The sequence below is a fragment of the Lissotriton helveticus genome, chromosome 10, assembly GCF_964261635.1.
Source record: "Lissotriton helveticus chromosome 10, aLisHel1.1, whole genome shotgun sequence".
Classification (NCBI taxonomy): domain Eukaryota; kingdom Metazoa; phylum Chordata; class Amphibia; order Caudata; family Salamandridae; genus Lissotriton; species Lissotriton helveticus.
The window spans coordinates 140,896,945-140,917,951 of NC_136071.1; the positions used below are offsets into that span (position 1 = coordinate 140,896,945).

General features: G+C 46.7%; 1 protein-coding gene across 1 annotated transcript in view; it reads right to left on the reverse strand.

Moving 5' to 3' along the window:
• Positions 1–663: 663 nt before the first annotated feature.
• INTS1 (integrator complex subunit 1) overlaps positions 664–21,007 on the reverse strand; it is a 526,883-nt gene continuing 506,539 nt past the window's right edge. The window contains 2 exon segments of the mRNA XM_078664951.1: positions 664–1,323; positions 5,807–5,916. Of these exon segments, the coding sequence (XP_078521077.1) occupies positions 1,208–1,323; positions 5,807–5,916 (226 nt within the window). The 3' untranslated portion in view covers positions 664–1,207.

The following is a 21,007-nucleotide window of genomic DNA, read 5'->3' on the forward strand; positions in this document are numbered from 1 at the left end:
CTACCACCTTATAAATATCTGATAATTGGAGGTTAACAATCTACACAGGAAAAGGAACCAGGGGGACTGGAGTAAAAGGTGTGCCTCTCTCCCAGACCCACAAACATCATTAGGCTCATAGAATTTGCCCAAGTTGGCAACCGCTCAAGACAAGGGGTTTCATATATACACCAGTTCTTGTTAAAGATGGCACTGAAATCTCACAGGGTATGGTTGCGCCCAGCAGTGTCTGTCAGAAGGTTGGTAAGGGGTGTCCACCAAAGAAGGCAGGGCGCATACACTGTGTTTAGGAGGCCAGTCACTCCTCTAGTCCCTACAGTATAACCAGAGTGGAACACTCGAGAAACCACATTTGGTGTGTTTCTTAAAGCCTGGGAAATGGCGATGAGCAAACTAATGGACTGCTCCTCTTTTAATCTTAAATTTGAGAATGATGGTGAGGCATGTGAGGGCCCTATAAGTGCAGGTGTCTGCTGTGACTACTAGGTAGGCAATTGCTGAGAAAATTCCCTCGAGCAAATCACTTACAGAAATAAAACTCAACACACACATGACTATTCCATTCTTTAATGGAATAGCCCATTATGGGTAGGAATGTTTGGTGCAGTGCAGGGGGAGTTGTGATAAATTAAACGCTGACAAACATGTAATGAAACAAAAAGGCAATTTGCAAAATAATTTTTTATTTTACATAAAATGGTCTAACCTCCAAACACAAAGAACTGTACAATAACAATACTGTAATCAAGGACTTCTGTATGCTCGACTATGAGGATATTTGCATTTAACGGGTAACAAGGATGTGACGTACGTGTATGGTCCTAGCCAAAACACACGGAATGCTAATGTGTATCGAAACCAAAAACCATTCCAGTTCTCACTATATTCTTTCATTCCTCTTGCAGGCTGAACTTTCAGCTATGATAAATAAAATAGTATCTCGGATGAACAGACATCAAGAAAGCAAGCGCATTTGTATTTACTCGCCATCTGCTTTGACAGAAACAACGATGAATCAGATGTATTTCAAGGTTCCACTGCAAATCCTCAAAGTGCCAATGTTGATTCTGCTTCCTGTCCATTCCATCTGACCTATTACATGAGGTAAAACTTCTCCATGTCATACTTCCCCATGGCAAATCAAATGTTCACAATAAAATCCTGCTAATTTACAAGCGTTTAGTCCGAGGAGAGTTCAGCACTTCGATCACGTCAAGGCTTCCATATGAAGGACCTTCAGGGTCTCAGAAATCTGTGAGCTAGTGTCCACCTGTCCATACATTCCAACCAGAAAGGCCCTGTGCAGCAACACTGCAGCATGTTCTGTAACAAGAGAAAAGACAGTGGTTTAGGGGATCTGGATGCTGTATGATAAAAAGCAAACAGAATGCCAAAAACGTAACATGCAATGCATGCAGAAAAAAGGTACACTATCTACAACATCATCGTTAATCAAGGCTGGTGTTGAGACTTCAGTTACAAACAGACATCTTCACCTTCCACCCACGAACGAACCACTCTTAGAGGACTCCCACCACATGACTCAAAATCCATTCAAATGCGATTTAATTGGCGAGTCAAAAACACTGTTGATCTAAGATAGCCTTTTATGTCTCTCAATCAGCTGAAAATGATCCTCACTTGATGCACAATTGTCAATTTGGTCTCAATAAGACCTTGGACCAACTTCAGAAATGCTATGAACTGAACTTTGAGACGATCTCAATATGGTGAGTTAATATCATTATGTTGAGTTGTGCTAATTTGTGTAGCGCGCTAATCATACGTAAGGGTATCCAGGCACTTTGCAGGTGGGTAAGCGGCTGTCTCCTTGGTGAACTTCTTGCAGAACTCGAGAAGCAACGAGGAGCTTCTGATGTGATGAGGGAGGTCTTTGCAGCTGTATTTACAGAATTGAAGGTCTGTTAGAGCTTACACTCTCTGAACGTTTGCAGACTGAATGCAACAGGGTTTTACCAGTACCAGAACAAAGCTTCAGCAAATTTCTAGTAATGCTCGTTCTTTTTTGTTGTTGCAATCTTTACTTATTAAAGCTTTCAAACAAGAGGTGGGTACAGAAAAGAAAAAGGGGAGTATCACTGTAGAGCGAGAACAATGGGAAGCATCCAAATCAGTCACTAGTATCCAAAAACAATATCCCCAACACCCCCTAACAAAAGAGAAGGGGGTGGGAAGAAACCGGGGTTGTGGTGATTCAGGATGAGGGAAGAGGGAACAGGGAACACATGGCTGCAGGTGGGGGAAAGGGGAGGGATGGTGGTGGGCACAGAGGCCATAGTGGGTGGGGGATTGCACCATGTTGGGCACCAGTTGTACGGGGACCCATCCAGGCCATCCAAGCAAAGGCAGGGAAGAACCACCTAAGCGAATCATGTAGAGTGTGAAGCTGTGCAACAGTCGAGAGAGCAAATAATGAGGGGATGTGTGAGAATGGGTCAGTAAGGCAGGGCATCTGATGATAAAAAAAACTTGCCTCAAATGCTGTGGAAAGTGTTCAGTTTATCATTGATCTAGTAGGTTGCCCGTTCATGGCCAACGACCTTGCAAAGTTTGAAGAGCCACTCCGTGCATGTAGCTGAAGAGGGCTGCATCCAATGGTGGAGAATGCAGATTTTGGGCTCTGCAAGGTACGTCGCCAGAGATCGGTGCTTTGGTGACATGAATTCAGGGACGTCCATACATCATGGAGAATTGCCAATGGGGGTGGGGCGGGGGAGGGGCAGAGCAGAAGCGAGCCTTAGTAATGTAGTTCTGAACACACAGTTGTCCAATAGCCAGACAAGTCCGGGCAAGACAACAGGATATGGTGCTAAATACAATTATCAAATTACATTTTCAACAGATGTTGTGTGGCAGCTGCTTCGAAATCTCCAATTTCCAGGGGGACCGGTACCAATCATGGAGGATATTAAAATATAAACATTTCATTCTAGATTCACAGAGTGCTCCGTCATTGTCAAGGAGGAGGGATGCCCAGTCCTCTGTGGAGTAGTCTTTATGGAGGAATTCCTGCCAGCATTGTCTGATTGCGAAAAGGATAGGAGCGGTGTGTGGCTTTAATGAGCACCCTGCATAATTCGGAGGCCGCTCCCTCAGTATTGGCCCAGGGTTTGAATGTAGCGAAGAAAGAGGGCCGGGAGGATAAGCTTATCTTGATATTGTTTTAAGCCTTAACTGCACACTGCTTCTGGACAACAATATCGGTCTCTTTATCAGTAGTGGCCAGCATTGCTTGCGGGTGGGGGAGGAGTGAGGGGTCACGGGGTGTGTTGTCGGGGGGGGAGAGGGGGGATCGCAAGGGAAATTAAAAAAATAAATTGAATATTAACCCCTTCCCCGCTCATGACGAGCTGAGCTCGTCATGAGTTACGCCGCTCGTTCATGACGAGCTGAGCTCGTCATGTAACTCGGCTTTTTAAAAAACGCAGTGCGCAGCGGGAAAACCGCTAGCACGCATGCGGTTAAACAACTTTCTACTGGGTCCCGCGTCTTCTCGGCTCCTGCTCTCCTGCCTTCGTCAGGAACAGGAATCCGGCAGCCACGCTCTCTCCCCAAAGCCAATCACAACACTGCAAGCAGCATTGGGATTGGTCAGGACGCCGCCATGACAGGGGCTAATCAGGCGGCCATGTTCTCCATGAGAAGGGCAGAGTGCGCATGACTGGTTAAGGGCGGCCCGAGAGGGCTGACCAAACCGTCTTTGCGCACTCAGGAGTGGGCAAACCACTCCTCCCCTGCCCTGATAAAAGAGCATAGCAGCCCTGCCCACCCGCCAGCCCGCAATACGCAAAGTAAACAAAATGATAATAACATTTAGTTATTACCATTTTATGTTTTGGCTTTCTCGTACTGCGAGAAAGCAGTAGGGCGACACTCCTCCACCCTAGTGGAGGAGCAGCTCCTGATTTTTATGTTACTGCAATGCGCTTTGGCATCACTTCTGTGAATTTTTTGCACACCCACGAATGGCAAACTTCAAAGAATAAACTAAAGGAATGAACACAAGCAGCTTACCAAAATCCCAACGAACAAAAATACATGTAAACTAATTAACTTAGAGACCACTCTTTCGCATGGGGAGGAGGGCAGGCAGGCAGGAATCTGTGAGGAAAATGAGAGTATCCAATAGAAACAGTGTTTCCGAAGGCAATTAACTTTATCTTGTGATTGATACTTCTTTACGCACATTTTTAAGCTTTTGAACAATCCCCAAGTAATGCTAACATTGGAGGTGGGACTGAGGAGCGTCACCCTACACCAAAAAAGAGCAATAAAACACACAGGGCCACTTATCAAAATGGCCACTGCTCCTTGCCAGAGTCTAGGAGTAATGGCTGCAAACATAAGGAGGGAACACCACTTTACATTGCCATACAAGTGCCCTTAGTTCTAGTGGAATGGGTAATCTTCCCCAAATCTTAGCTGTTTTTTTTTTAGTTAAGTTTAGCATGAGGAACAAGTTACTTACCTTCGGTAACACACTTCAACTGAGGAGCTGGTCTTATGATTGTGACTGATATCCTGTTACTTTGGTACACTGGGTGTACCAGGCACTCATATTTAGGCTTTAAGTCCTACTTGTAGTTATTGCATTGTGTTCGATGTAGAAACGAAATATAGTCATCATTTAGTATATAAAATGTAAATTGAATGTACATATTTCTTGATATTTTAAAATCAAAAACAGATACAAAATAAGAGACTGACTCAGTGTATGCTTCAAAAGAGATGGTTAGGAGGTTTGTTAACAACATTAACAGCAGAATCGAACTGTATACCGGTGCATCAGTTGGAGTCTCTAGATTGGAAAGGATGCTGGAAGGGACCTGAAACAATGTCACCCAACACCCCATAGCAGAGCAGAGGCTAAAGTTAAACAGGAGACTGGGTTTACATGGCATTTGCAGAATATTTGTTTTCTGAATGTCTAGCAATGATAAATACATACTTTGTTGTCTCTCTTGAATTTCGAATAGGAAAATACATGGCAAAAACTCAAAAGGCCAGAGAACAGAAGCATTAGGTGGAGTTCATCCCTTGCCAATCTCCAGTGCTGTGAATGTAGTGCAGGTTCCTCTACTTGGTCACAATAAATAGTAGGCAGGAAAAAGGTAAGGTGGCTCAAGGAGCAGTTACAGCCATCTGACCGTAGTGGATGGTGTCTAGACAGGTTACTTTCACTGGCTCACAGAGCAAGCCTTGACTCTTCACTAGACCATGGGGATTGCCTTGGAAGCGAGAATCTGATGTTTGCTACTAGACACAAACAACTTTAGTATCAGTATGCACGATTGTTGATGCTATCTCAAGTGATCGGTTAAGATAAAAAGTGCCTACGCAAGATCGTGGACAGTGTTGTCCTCAAGGACAAATGAGGAAATGTGTCCCTAAATCAAGCATACATTTAAAAAAGAATTTTAAACAGCAATCAATTAATAAGTCCATTCTGAAGTGTTTGAGTCGAGGCTTATTTGAAAAGGTTCGAGAGCAGAATTAAGAAAACTTGAAGGTTTATTTAAAAAAAAAGTGCAATACAGAAGGAAACAATAGAGCGTCTCAAATTGCAAAATAAATGAGTCATAGGGAATCAACAGCATGAGCAAAACCTGGGAAACAGTATAACAGCAGAATATGCAGCAAATTAATAGAAAATCGGGCAGCATCCCTAGAGGCTGGGGAAAATTCCAAAAAGGTCTCCTGGCTCACTCCCAAAAACGTACCTGTTTATAGACAATGCCTGCCACTGCTTAATATATTTCACAACAGGATGCAATATAGTTCTTACCTTGGCAGAGGAGGGTGTACTCAGGTAGGTTCCTCAGCGCGGTCTGTACTACTTCAAAATCCCGACTTCCAAGGCAGTACATATAGGTGGGAAGGAAGTCTGCGGCGATGCTGCCGAAACAAAGCATAAACAACACTAATGTACATATGAACCCATTGGGCAGATTGTGCGTTAAGCAAATATGTTTCAGTGCAAATAAATGGAGATCATGTTTGCAACAAATGGTTACTGGAAGGATTTTCAGAAAAATATGGCATTGCTGTTACATTGTACACTGGCGGAGGGAGACCAGGAAAATGCCTTAACCGGAATCTAAGGGTGCAATCAGATCTTTGTTCATCTAATGTTGGAAAAATCCCACAGTTGACTGTAGTGTAACCAGATAAAATCTTCTATGTCAAAGTCTGTGTTGATCTATGGCTCACTGGAGTAAACATTGCAGAGGACACATTGGATGTAATCTTAATTATCCTTAAACCACACCTAACCCGGAAACGCATTAACTGATTGCAATTTTTCCAAATGTCTCAATTATGTTCAAGCATAAAGGTAATTATTTGAGGACTTGATTGATTAACACGCCGTCTACATGTTTGGAGAGCATCTACGATCTACTACAACTGTTTTAAGCACTCTGGCTAGCAGTTGTGATTTGTTCAAAGAATAACTATAGTGCTTATTACTTTACGTTTCGTAAGTGCATTACTACACTCACAGACACCCTCTCCAATTTAGAATCATAGACAAGACATACCTAAGGTCAAATTATGCTGCCATAGACCCGGCAACAGTAGAATTGGTATGGTATGGAAAACGTTAATTGACTTAAAAAGATTTTCAGCATCATTCATTTGATATGCTAGTCTGCTGTAGATTATTCTGTCATTTATTGATTGAATCAGAACTGAAAAAAGAATCCAGGGCATGATGGAATCAGATTTAGACCATGATGTTCACTGGAAGCTCACAATGGTGCTTAAAATGGCTTTTCACAAAAATGATTTGAAAGGACCTAGATAAAAGTCCAATAAGTGCTTGTAGCATTGGGGCATCTAGCCGCCCAGAACTGGGACAGATAGAACCGGGGCAAGCAAGAGCAAAGTGAATTTGTCCTTCCGCAGGAAGGCATTCAAAGGGCGAAGATCTAAGATGGGTGGAAGCTTGCCATCCTTCAGCACAGCGAAACAGTGAGAGCAACAAACCTCGCTATTTCCAGCTCCTGATCCCTCTCGATCGCTCCTTTGGAGCATAAAGCTTGCACCTTCTGGAAGAGAGTGGATAGTTGCTCCTTTGAGAACCGTTCTGATGAGGGGAAAAAGGTACTGCATGGCAGATAGAAACACTAGGGCAAAAGCATGCTGAACAATCTGGAGCACCCTTCGGTCAGATGTGATGAATTGCTACCCTGGAAAAAACGTACTGGATCCAGCCACCCTAAGGGTGGTTGTGGGCTACTAAGGTGAAACTAAAGCGGATTGGAGGCTCTTACCATAGGGAAGGGAGACAGGGAGGGCCGATGCCTGTGGTGACCTGCATGGCACTTGCCAGATCCATGAATACATCCACAGAAGGGATGGACGGGCTGCAGTAGGAGCTGGGGAAACTGATTCTGCCTCTGCACCAGTCCCCTGGAATATGCTTGGACAGGCCAAAACTGAAAAACTGATGAGGTAATGGTTTGGTTGGGATCAAGAAGTCCAAAGAACATGACGTGGCCAGACTTTCCTAAAAGCGTTCTATGGCGGAATCAGCTTTTTTGGCGAATAGGTGGGATCCATCGAAAGGCATACCCACAAGTGATGCCTGCACAGCTCCTGAAAAGCCAATGAATAGCATTCACGCATGATGACTGAGCACCAAACTAGTGGCAACTGCTCATCCCAAGCAATACGTCGTATCCAAGGCACCACAAATCTCTTATTTGGCTGCATCCTGACCATCTTGAATGGTCTCAGGCAGCGGCTCTAAATTCATCCTAGTGTGTTGACCTACCTTCAAGGCTAGACTCGCTGAAGAAAATATTCGATTTATTAACACCTTAATCCTTTTTAGGTCGAGGACCTAAAGGCTGCGCTTGCGCAGTCTTTGGTCGGAGATTTAATGATTTTTAGACGGGGCTTGGAACCCGCCTCTCTCCTCCACCTCTTTTCCATTGGCTGGCTTCCTAAACGGAGGCCAGCCATTGGAGGAGACAGGCGTCACTCGAAACAAGCCCCGTCTATTTCGGATTCGGGGGCGTGTTTTTGGTGTTCTTTCTCCCTGTGACGTCACCCGTCACTCAGAACAACAAAACACGCCCCCGAATCCGAAAGTTTTTGGATGTTTGCAGCCGCCATTGTTGCTTGGGACAGCCTCGCTGCCACAGGTAAGTTTTCTTCTGCCCCTGATTGTGCCGTTTTTTCTTGTCTTGCCTTCTGTGCCTCTGCCCCTCCGTGTTCTTGCCTCTGCCTCTTCGTTGTGCCTCTGCCCCTCCGTGTTCTTGCCTCTGCGTTGTGTGTCTGTCCCTCCGTGTTCTTTGCCTCTGCCCCTGGGCGGGAGCAGGGAGGCGCCTCGCGCTGCTCAGAACAATCCGTGCGAGAAGTGCGCGAGCGGGAGGAGGCTGAGAGCGCTGCCCCCCAGGACACGAGGACCCCCGCAGCACGGGGCAGGAGGTGGAGCAGAGCCGGGGAGCGGAGCATGGAGACCAGGGCTGTCCCGCTGCTGCTGCTGGGGCTGTGCGGTGAATGAGTGCGGCTGCAGACCCCCGAGGGGGGGGGGGGGCGGTGGGGGTGAACTGTTTGGGGTGGGGGTAGAAGCTGCCTCCCTCCCCAGGTGTGGGCCAGGAGATCCGCACTCCCACACTCGGTGACTCCGGACTTGTGGCGCCTAAAATGTTTCCCTCTCGAGAAACTGATCGGCTTCTCGTCCCAAGGTTCGAAGCGCTCCTGTAGATGCCCCCTTCATGGGCTTCAAACCTCTCCCTCTGGACAGACTTTAAATGCCCCCCCCCCCCCCCCCTGGATCTTCAGCCACCCCCATGACAGTGGTCCCTCTTCTGATAGATTTGGACACCATTCCTGATATGTTGTTTTTTCTGATCTACTTAGACCATGCATGAAATCGACTTGCCTTTCTGCTAGCGTTGACCCCAAGATATTTCAAGTTAGACTTAGAACTCCCCGTGTTGATCCCCCTTTCTGGCTTCAACTCCCCTCCCCATTTATTTTCTTGACTTGCACCCACTACTGATAGACTTGAACTGCCCTCCTACCCCTCCCCTTTGGATTGTCTTGGGTTCAAACCAAATTATGATTGCCCCCACCCATTTTGATAGACTTGGACCCCCCCGCCCCCCACCCATTAAATCAATTTTCGAAAAACATCCACTCCCTCCCTGGCTAGCCTTGGACCCCTCTTTTCGTGGTGTACTGTGTCCGGCGTTAAGTTTACCCCTCACTCTTGTAAGCACAATAGACTGAACGGAAGCACACCAAGATTGTCATTGTGTAATGTGGTTAAGTTGTGCAGTGCTTTATGCCAATAAAAGGCACCTCAAAGCACTCCTATACGCACCATAGGTTGAACAGAAGCAAACCAGGACTGTCCTAGTGTTATGCGGGTAATCTGTGCAGTGCTTTATGCCTGTGAAAGGGCACCTTCAAGCGCTAGAGGTGCTGGAGAGGTGGAAAGAGCAAGATGCATGAACTTTCCGAACATATGAGGCTGTCAAATGTAAGACCAAGGCTGGAAACATGGTCCCTTCCCAACATGGTGTCGACCCCAGCTAGATCGGTTCTCTGTAAAGCAACATGTGAGAAACTGCTTCATGGCGCTTTGTGTGCTCGTCGGAGTCATTCGTCGTGTCTTATCAGCATGTTTATAGCACTTTCTGCCAGTTGTATGACTGCATAGTGCTTACTCCATGTGCCCCGTTACAGACGGCTTCAATGTGCTTTTCTCTGGTAGATGAGTTGTTGGTGTACCTTAGGCACTCAGAAGGCAGTTGCTTCAAGGCGCTTGCCACTTGTGTTGGACTGGTGCAGAACGCCATATGAGAATGGCTGAGAGAACATAGCAGGGAAAGATGCAACAGAAGAGGGGAGGGGCAGAAGGGTGAAAGGTACAGGATGGGGAGGGATGAAACATGCACATGATAGTTCGGAGAGGAGTTAGGCAGCGCGAGGAAAGCTGCGTGATGCGAGGAAGGAAGAAGGCGAAGGCACTCGTTTCCCAAAATGAATGAGGCGGAGCAGAGCCGGGGAGCGGAGAGCCCCGGGGGGGGGGGTGAACTGTTTGGGGTGGGGGTAGAAGCTGCCCCCCTCCCCAGGTGTGGGCCAGGAGATCCGCACTCTCACACTCGGTGACTCCGGACTTGTGGCGTTTCCCTCTCGAGAAACTGATCGGCTTCTCGTCCCAAGGTTCGAAGCGCTCCTGTAGATGCCCCCTTCATGGGATTCAAACCTCTCCCTCTGGACAGACTTTAAATGCCCCCCCCCGGATCTTCAGCCACCCCCATGACAGTGGTCCCTCTTCTGATAGATTTGGACACCATTCCTGATATGTTGTTTTTTCTGACCTACTGAGACCGTGCATGAAATCGACTTGCCTTTCTGCTAGCGTTGACCCCAAGATATCTCAAGTTAGACTTAGAACTCCCCGTGTTGATCCCCCTTTCTGGCTTCAACTCCCCATCCCATTTATTTTCTTAACTTGCACCCACTACTGATAGACTTGAACTGCCCTCCTACCCCTCCCCTTTGAATTGTCTTGGGTTCCAACCAAATTATGATTGCCCCCACCCATTTTGATAGACTTGGACCCCCCCGCCCCCACCCATTAAATCAATTTTCGATAAACATCCACTCCCTCCCTGGCTAGCCTTGGACCCCTCTTTTCGTGGTGTACAGTGTCCGGCGTTAAGTTTACCCCTCACTCTTGTAAGCACAATAGACTGAACGGAAGCACACCAAGATTGTCATTGTGTAATGTGGTTAAGTTGTGCAGTGCTTTATGCCAATAAAAGGCACCTCAAAGCACTCCTAAACGCACCATAGGTTGAACGGAAGCAAACCAGGACTGTCCTAGTGTTATGCGGGTAATCTGTGCAATGCTTTATGCCTGTGAAAGGGCACCTCCACCGCTAGAGGTGCTGGAGAGGTGGAAAGAGCAAGATGCATGAACTTTCCTAACATATGAGGCTGTCAAATGTAAGACCAAGGCTGGAAACATGGTCTCTTCCCAACATGGTGTCGACCCCAGCTAGATCGGTTCTCTGTAAAGCAACATGTGAGAAACTGCTTCATGGTGCTTTGTGTGCTCGTCGGAGTCATTCGTCGTGTCTTATCAGCATGTTTATAGCACTTTCTGCCAGTTGTATGACTGCATAGTGCTTACTCCATGTGCCCCGTTACAGATGGCTTCAATGTGCTTTTCTCTGGTAGATGAGTTGTTGGTGTACCTTAGGCTCTCGGAAGGCAGTTGCTTCAAGGCGCTTGCCACTTGTGTTGGACTGGTGCAGAGCGCCATATGAGAATGGCTGAGAGAACATAGCAGGGAAAGATGCAACAGAAGAGGGGAGGGGCAGAAGGGTGAAAGGTAGAGGATGGGGAGGGGGAGACATGCACATGATAGTGCGGAGAGGAGTTAGGCAGCGCGAGGAAAGCTGCGTGATGCGAGGAAGGAAGAAGGCGAAGGCACTCGTTTCCCAAAATGAATGGGGCTGCTGTTAAATCCTGAACGTTACTCCGTTGCTTTCTCTTCCTCTGTGCCTCTTTTGAAAGCCTCTCGAAGATCTCTCGTACAGCGCCTAGAGGCCGCAGGCGTTGCTAGGCTTCCTCTGGGCGCTATAATTACCCCTTTCCTTCTGCCCCCTGATTGCACTCGTTTTTCTTGCCTCTGCCCCCCTGATTGTGCCATTTTTCTTGCCTCTGCTCCCCTAATTGTGCCATTTTTCTTGCCTCTGCCCCCCTGATTGTGCCATTTTTCTTTCCTCTGCCCCCCTGATTGTGCCATTTTTCTTGCCTCTGCTCCCCTGATTGTGCCATTTTTCTTGCCTCTGCCCCCTGAAGAGCTTTTCTTGCCTTCTGCCCCCTGATTGCACTCGTTTTTCTTGCCTTCTGCCCCCTGATTGCACTCGTTTTTTTTTGCCTTCTGCCCCTGATTGCACTCGTTTTTCTTGCCTCTGCCCCCCTGATTGTGCTGTTTTTCTTGGCTCTGCCCCCCCTGATTGTGCCATTTTTCTTGCCTCTGCCCCCCTGATTGTGCCATTTTTCTTGCCTCTGCTCCCCTGATTGTGCCATTTTTCTTGCCTCTGCTCCCCTGATTGTGCCATTTTTCTTGCACTCGGGATTGTGTCATTTTTCTTGCCTCTGCCCCTTCGTTGTGCGTCTGCCCCTTCCCTGTTCTTGCCTCTGCCCCTTGATTGCACTCGGGATTGTGCCATTTTTCTTGCCTCTGCCCCTTCGTTGTGCGTCTGCCCCTTCCGTGTTCTTGCCTCTGCCCCTTCGTTGTGCGTCTGCCCCTTCCGTGTTCTTGCCTCTGCTCCTTCGTTATGCCAAGCTATCATAAGAAATAGGGTACTTTACAATTCCCCAGAACCATCAGAGGTGTGGTCAATTTCTCTTCATCTGCTTAGAAATGTACTTCTCGCAATGTAAGTCCAATACCAAATATTAGAAAAATTTAAGATAAGCACCAGCAAGAGGTTCTTTAAATTCTACATAAAGACACCTGCTACGAGACAAATTCTTTCTGATCAAAACAAAATAATGGACTTCTTCATTTTGTATGCAATCTTTTGACTGAAGCTGGAGAAAAACAGCAGCTCACTGGCCGGTCCATAGAGAAAGTATATTATGAGGTACTTTACATTTTTCTAAGGCTCGATGATTGCTTTTAAAGGGTGACCTAGTTAGCTTGACAGCTTTTCCTCAGAGAGTGAGCATGGCCAAGCAGGGGACCCAAGATTTTGTCAATTTTCAGAAACCATATTTTGCATGTTATAGTCTTCCCTCTTTGGATTCATGCTCATCAAATCCTGTTGGTTATTCTTCATGCTCTTCCATAAATAATACTGTCCTTCTTGCATATCGGTGCAAGTGGTTCAGGGAATCAGGATTGTTTATCAGCCACAGCCAGTAGGTTCAGAACAATGGTGACGTCATATGAGCTACCAAGCTAGGCCTAGGGTGAAACAATATAATGGGCATAAATATTTTGCCAATAATTGTACACACCTTGACTATTTTCTAGAGTAAGGCACCTCTTGATGCATCAACACAGTTTTTGTCTAGCATGTTTGAGGTTTGAGAACAGGTCTATTGGTGAAATGTATGCTTTGCTACGTTAAAAGCCTGTTCATCTGAAATGCCACAAATACTAAAATCAAAATAAAGAAAAAAGAATGCAGTTTTTTTACTCAGTTAGCAGGTTGCATCATCCTTTCATTCCATTGTGAGAAATGGTGTACAGTGGACGAGAGGGCCATCTCACAAAAGCCTTTGATTATGGGCAGTAGTACTACTGAAGTACTTTTTTACGTACTCTTACATGCATTTGTGAATCGGCCCTCAAACATCTAAGTTCCTATTGGGAAAAGTGCAACCTGAACACAACCCTTCTATTTGAACCAATTGTGTATAATTATTCCCATTTTTGATCTTTTGTGGCCAATTCACAAGGGCATTTTAGAGTATGTAAAAAAGTACTTCAGGAGTACTACTTTGTATAACACAAAATACCTTAATGAATAGGCATCTTAGATTCTAAACCTCAGACACCCTAGAGCACTCGTTTTTCTTGCCTCTGCTCCCCTAATTGTGCCATTTTTCTTGCCTCTGCCCCCCTAATTGTGCCATTTTCTTGCCTCTGCTCCCCTAATTGTGCCATTTTACTTGCCTCTGCCCCCCTAATTGTGCCATTTTTCTTGCCTCTGCTCCCCTGATTGTGCTATTTTGTCTTGCCTCTGCTCCCCTGATTGTGCCATTTTTCTTGCCTCTGCTCCCCTGATTGTCCCATTTTTCTTGCCATTGTTCCCTGGTTGTGCCATCCCTGCCCCATGACATGCAAGTATTGAATAGTTAAGTGTGTTGGGGGCTCTCTTGACATGTCACCCCAATGTTAGTTCAATGCTGATATTATAGTGTGGTGCATGAGGAATGTCCCGGCTGAAGTCCATTACTCTCTGCTAGGGAGGCAAACAACATAAGACTGCCTTCATGGTACAAATCACCTGTGTCATGAATCCCGGGCTCCTTCAAGTGTCTCAGTTCATGGTTCGTGATATTTGTGGGTTCTCTGGATATACCCAGCAATGGTAGTGCAGAGGCATATGGTTTTGTATCTCGTGTAATCAACACGCTTCTGCTATAGCATCTGTATGCTACATTAAGCAGTAATTGCGCTGGAGCTCTCTGCCTGGTACATGGGTGGAATAATGTGAGAAGAGCTTGATGAGATGAGGGTGGTGAGTATGTTGCCGTGTCCAATAGGTAGCGCTCGGAGAACCACAGAGCCACCCATTGCAGTTGTGCTGTGTGGGTGGCTTTATGTGTGTGGCTCTGTGTGGGTGTAAATGCAATAGGTCATGCATTTGCGAGCGATTATGCTATTGGCATTGTAAATGACAATGCCATTTATTTAACTATTAAGCTATTGGCAATGTAAATAACAATGCCATTTATTTATGATTAAAAAAAAGTCATGAGCAATGCCAATAGCTCTACCTTTAACCTTTACCGCGCTACCGCGTTTTCCCGCTGTGCGCTACATATTTGAAAAACCCACGTTACATGACAAAGCCAGCCCGTCATGCGCGTAGCGCAGGTAACGCCCATGACGAGCTGGCTTTGTCATCAGCGCTGAAGGGGTTAATAATGCCGAGACCATTGCATTGTAAATGCTTGTTGACTATCTATACAGGGGAGGTGTGGAGAACGATGTTGTTTTGTATGAATTATGATTCACCTTGCTGGTGGAAACTTAGTTCACAAACGTCTCCAGAGTAAGATGCTGTGTAAATAAATCAGTGTCACCAAGTGTTGGTCTGAGGTACTTGGCCACCGGTCTGTTCCCCAATGGGCAAGAGAAAGGCCTCCCTAGACCAAGTGCTCATCAGAGTGAGCATGAGGCTTCATTGAAACATTGCACAATTTAGGCTTGTGCCCAAACATCAAAGGGATACCTCATGTACGCCTGTTACGGATACCTGATTCTGCAGTCACAACAAAGTTTTGAAGCCTTTTGTTTTAGGTAGGGACATCGTTCCTTGCGTACTAATTCATTTTGATTGTCTACGAAAGACGCAGTGGAGTTCCAGATCCACATTTGAAGTTGCGTCAAAAAAGGAACTGCCCTCTACATGCAGAGGTGGCGCTTACATGCAGCTCCATTCCTAGGTAAAAAGTAAGCCTATATGATACTATATGGTGACCCCTAGCATCATACTAGAGAACTACTATGAAACGTTTCCAGGTACTAGTTCACGCCTGGGAAATATGGCTGGAGGTGACAAATCTGTGGTAAGAAGTATTGATCAAGCAACACTCCACGACTATAAGACTCCCTTTTTTTCCAAAAGATCAGGACACATCTGAAATACCTGCCCTCTCTGAGTTAATCCTCTGGTGCCTTCCAGGGTGTTTTTGCATGCACACAATTCCATTAACACACCTTAATGCTCCCACACACAGACAACTTCATCCCTTACCACCCTTCCCCCCAAAGTGCTTTGGAAGGCTCCTCTGCTGTACTGGTGCGGTGGAGGGGGTAAGGGTTTACAGCAGTAAATCAGAAAAATACTTTATATATCATTCATTGCTATGAAGAACCCCCTCATCAGAAAAGTTAGAAATATTAATTTGCAGCTTCTTAATAAGACATAGTTTGTATATTACACTCATGACAATAGGGATCGGGACTTCTTAGTGAGTACGTGTTTGTTTATAGAGACAGAGCAAGAAGCGAGAGGCAACTGGACAAAGTGAATGTCAACGTGCATGAACATCCACAACAAGAATTCTATGTCAGGACTGGAGGCCAAGTTTATGCTCTTCTTTCTTCATTTTATTTAACAGCAGCCATATAAAAGTTAAACAATAAAACTTAATTTCCCATAAGCGATAGAGAAAGGAAGAAGCCCATTAGCCAATAAGGAACCAGGATATCTTTTCATATGCTCCTGTCTGCTCACTTCCCCCCTCTTTCTTCGGTGCTCCAGCTGCCGTTAGAGTGAAGTATTGGGACCACTGTGAGAATGTGGCTCTATATATACTGGACCAGAATAAGGTACAGTGTGTATACAGTCTACAAACCCCAGAGGTATAACAGAGGTTAAAGCCAGATGTGACCTTACTCTCTAAAGTGGTAGCTTGGTCGAGCAGTAAGGCAGTACCAGATGACAGTGTAAAGCATTTGTTGTACACACTCAGTCAGCAAAGGGTTTCACACACTCAAAGACTGAACTCCAGGTCAATTGTCATTATATCAAAGATACAGTTGTTTTATTTTTAGAACCAACAGGTATCAAAATATACCGTTCTCAATACGAGAGGTCTCAGATGAGTACTTTGCAGAAAGGCAATAAACTTTGTAAACACAATAGGTACAAAGTATTGCAGTAGGTAAACAATTCTACAAACAATTTAGCATTGAGCTCAATGGGTTTTTCTACATAAACACAGTTGATTACTTTGTAGATCACTTTGGTAGTTCCAGGACTGGATCCTAGATTCAGTCCTGGGGTCTAAGCTGAAAACAATTTAGTAAAATTGTTTTAGTTATTGCAGTGATTTTTCAGGAATATAAAGTTATTTTAAAAGTTCACACTTAGAAACTTTTCAACAGAAATCTGGCAATTTTATCCAATTAGACAAAATTCAGGTTGCAGGTAAAGTACGATCTCGTTACTTTTGTAATCTAGTATGGGGCTCCTAGGTCCAGCACTGGGGTCTCAACTTAAAACAGGTAAGTAATTATGTTTCAGTATTTCGTATGATTTTTAAAGAATATTTCAAGTTTTCAAAAGTAGACAGATGAAATTTCATAGAAAAGCAGACAATGGATTCCTATGGAGACAATACAAGTTACTAGTAAACCCGGGAGGATTACTTTTGCGGTTCAGTACTGGGCTACAAGGTACACTACTGGCTTCTCTCCTGATCACAGGTGAGTACTTCGGAATGCGGTTGATTTTATATGAATATTTTAAGTTTCCAAAACTTCACACTTAGAAGATTTTTCGAGTCAAACCAGTCAATGTTATCAAATGGCAGGTAAGGGAGTTACCGGTTTCCAGGTGAATACTCGACTGGTGAAGTTAAGGTTCCGGGCATAGACCCAGGGGTCCCCCAGGGTCAGGTAGGTACAGTTGGTTCACCCTCAGCGGCACAGGGGCGGCCGGGTGCAGAGGTAGTTAGGCCCAATGTTATCCAATGAGGGGCAGGGGGCCTACGGTTGGTGGCTGCTGGCTAGCAGGGCATGCGGCTGTGGGAGCTGAGCTCCTGGTCACTTGCTCAGGGCAAATGGGGAAGTAGGATAAGGCAAAGGTGGCATGGCCAGCGGCACTCGGGCGGCTGACTGCAGGGTGCTTTTGAGCCGTTGGGCGCTCAAAGTTATTCAATGGGAAAGGTAGCAAATGAACAAAGGCTGCAGGCTCGGGGACGGAGACTCTTCAGGGGCGACCACCACTTCGAGAGGTAAGTTGGGATCTTGGAGCACAGGTAGGTACCCCAAAGGAAGGCACAGGGGGCTGTAGGGCGCCGGGTGCAGGGGTGTCTTTGGGTGTCGGGAAAGCTTACTGTTGGACTTGGCCCTCTTGGCAAGGTCATCCCTGAACTTTTTGCCTTCCTCCAATATTCTCTCTGACCTGTTTTTGTTGGTTTAATGACTCTGGGCACTTTACCCCTGCTGACCAGTGCTAAAGTGCATATGCTCTCCCAAGGTAAAATATAACTGTGATTGGTATTCCTGATTGGGTCATTGGATTTACTGTCAGTCTCCAGTAAAGTGCACCAGGAGTGCCAGGGCTTGTAACTGCCAATACTGCTAGTGGGCCTGCAGCGCTGATTGCGCCACCCACAGAAGCAGCCTTTTTAAATGTGTCTAGGGTCTGCCATTGCAGAACCTGCGTGCAGTCTGGTACGGTCATGCTGGCTGGGCAAGTGCACACACTTGCCAGCCCCTAAACCTTCCCTTAACTTCATATTAGTCACCCCTATGGTAGGCCCAAGGGCAGGGTGCATTGTAAGTGTAAGGTAGGACATGCTCTGATGAGAGTGGCATGTCCTAATAGTGAATTACTGCCAAATTCGTTTTTCACTATTGTAAGGCTACCTGTCCCCTTTAGGCCAGATGGGCTGCTGGAATTATTACACTCTATAATCCCAGCAGGCTCAGGGAACATGGTAGATAATCATGTTTAGTATGCCTGAACTCAGAATAATAAAATACTTCTTTTAGTAAAGTTTATTTTAATATCCTGTGTTTGCAAATGCTACTTTTAGAAAGTTAGCATTTGCTTGCCTAACCATTTCAGCCCGCCTCTGCTTGGATGTGTATCTGACTGTCTGGGTTGTGTGAGTGACAGGGCTGGGGGATGACAGGTGGTGAATGGAAAGATTACACCTTAGTGGGAGGTAGGAGTTTCCCTGGACTCTTCATCAGGCTGTACTCTGCCACCACAATGCTGGCTCCGCCCCCCTGGGGAGCGACTGATGACTCAGCCTGCACCTGGCCCAGGAAGGGCGAAGCACTGTCAACAAGGTACTCCTGGCTGCCCCTGTCCCCACAATGCTGGCTCCGCCCCCCTGGGGAGCGTCTGATGTGCCTGCCCACACACTGAAAGCAGAAGCCAGAAGTACCCCCAACAAGTGCTCAGAGACTGAGAGCAGTTATGCAAAGGCCCCCCTGGCCTGTGAGAACAAAAGAAACTGTGTATAAAAGTAGGAGCCCTGCTCCTTGTAATTTAGAATCCTGTTTTACCACAAAGAACCTCTGCCCGAATAGAAGGAGAAGAAGACCCTGGAAGGACTGGCCTGCTGCTTGCCTTGCTGAGGAAGGAGAGGAGAAGACTTTGCTAAAAAGACTTTGCTGACTTGTGCTTGAAACATTCTCCAAGGGCTTGTCTGAGCTTGCCCCCTGATCTGAACCCCAGGACTAGTGGGTTCTTTGTGCCTTGGCTCATTTGCGATCGAGCCGTGTGTTTCCTCCCGACGGAGGCAAGACTGCGCCCCCCTCGCCCCCTCCTAGAAGTGTGTCACTCGGGAGCGGCCCGCCCTTTCACCCGTTGAGAGCCTCGCTCTGCCCAGAGCCGCTCTCTGCCCCTCGGGTCAGGCCGCCTGCTCCTCTGACACTGTTCGTTACTGGAGGCCTTGGTGTGTTCATCTGCCCCCTCCCGCCGGAATCCTGGTCTCCCCGAGTGCACCTCATAGCCTGGACGGCTGCCCGTGCGTTGTGATCGCGCCCGGCCGCCCCGCTGTGCCCTCTGACCTCAGGAAGAGGCCGCACCGCATACCCAAAGGACTCGCCACCTCTACAGCCTGTATTGGAGGTCTCCGTGCCGCGCCCGCCCCCTGGAAGCCACCCGCTGTCCGCAGACCCCAAGGTACGTCTGTCCTGAGAAGCGCTCTGCAACGCGTCCGCCTGCCTGGCCAAGGAGCAGACATCGTGCACTTCCCAGGACTAATTGCACACCACGGGCACGGGGCCCGCAACGTTTGTTTTCCCCGTAGTGCTAACTGTGTGCTGATTTCAGTAAGAGGAACTCTATGCTGAGGATCGTTAGTTGAAACTGGAAGCACATTGCCAATCTGCAGCGCATCTGAAACTGGAAGCGCATTACCACCCAGTACGTTGCTATCCCCCCCGCAGTACGAGCCGCACAAGTTGAGTACAGCTCGTACACTTGTTTTGCATTGCTTGAAGCAGTACGCTTCGTTTCTTCATTTCAACACTGTACGTCGCGTACCCGTACTCATGCGTGAGAGTTGGTAGGGCCGTAGGTACGCGACTCACGCGAGATGCGTGTGATTTGGTAGGGTGCCGCGATTTCTCCCGTTCAGAGCGCACAGAAGCGCTACGAAGCACCCAGAAGGCCTAAGACTGGCCTGATGTCCTAGAAACTGCCCAAGAAGTATTTTTAACGGACTGCCAACCTTGCCAACAAAGAACTGGGGCATTATCCTTTCTTTGTAAAGTAACTGGAACTGAGAGAACTGTGTTGGAAGTGAATTGACAAGAAACCTTTTGTGAATTAAAACCAAGAAGAAAGAAGAGCTTGCCTATTTACCATCTGTTGGCCTACAAAAACGTTTATTGGTCTTGTGATAAGTCTCATATATATATATATATATTTTTACATAAAGGAAGTATTTTGATATAATACCTGCCTGGTGTCCATTTGTGGGGGGATTGGTACATTTTACTGTGTGTGCTGCTACAAATGCTTAACTAATAACGCCTGAAGAATAGCCTTGGCTGCTCACGCCACGCACCTAGAGGGTGAGCAAGGGTAATTCTAAGGGGTCATCCTTCGCCCTGACTTGGAGGAGAGGGTCCCTGCTTGTCACAAGTGAAAACTTGCGCCAACCAGAGACCCCCAATTCCAACATTGGACGCAGCGGTGAGGATTTGCGAATTTGCATTTGTAGTTTACATACAGTGAATTGCTGATCACCACATAGTGAGAGCAGACCTATAACGCAGCCACAGATTTCCATTTCTGTTTTATAATTTTGCTGGGAGATCTCCATGTGCTTGTGAAACGTCATGCCTGGTTCAGTGAGGATGGAAGAGGCAGCAACCAGATGCCTGTCGCCAGAGGAGTTGGCAGACAGGGCAGCAACCAGGGCACATGAAATGGAGATGGCGAGATTAAAGGGACAAATGGAAATGGAGAAACTGAAATTGGCAATGGAAGCGCAAAAACGCCAAAGAGCTCACTACTTGAGGATGAGAGAACTTGATTTGGAGCTTGAAGCCAGGAGGGCTTCAGCCCAACATCCAGAGATTTGTGTAGCTCGCAGAATGAGCTTTGCTGAGTTGGAGGTGGAGTCCAGCTCAGATGGTGGCAGCAACATTCAGGTATCTAGTGCTGACAGCATAGTGCGCCCACCTAGAGATATGGCACCTAACTTGGAGGGGGTTAACTTACACCAGGAGGTTCAAGGGCATGAGGTAGCTCCAGTAGTGTGCAGCATCCCTGAAGGGAATAGGGTGGCTGGCGTA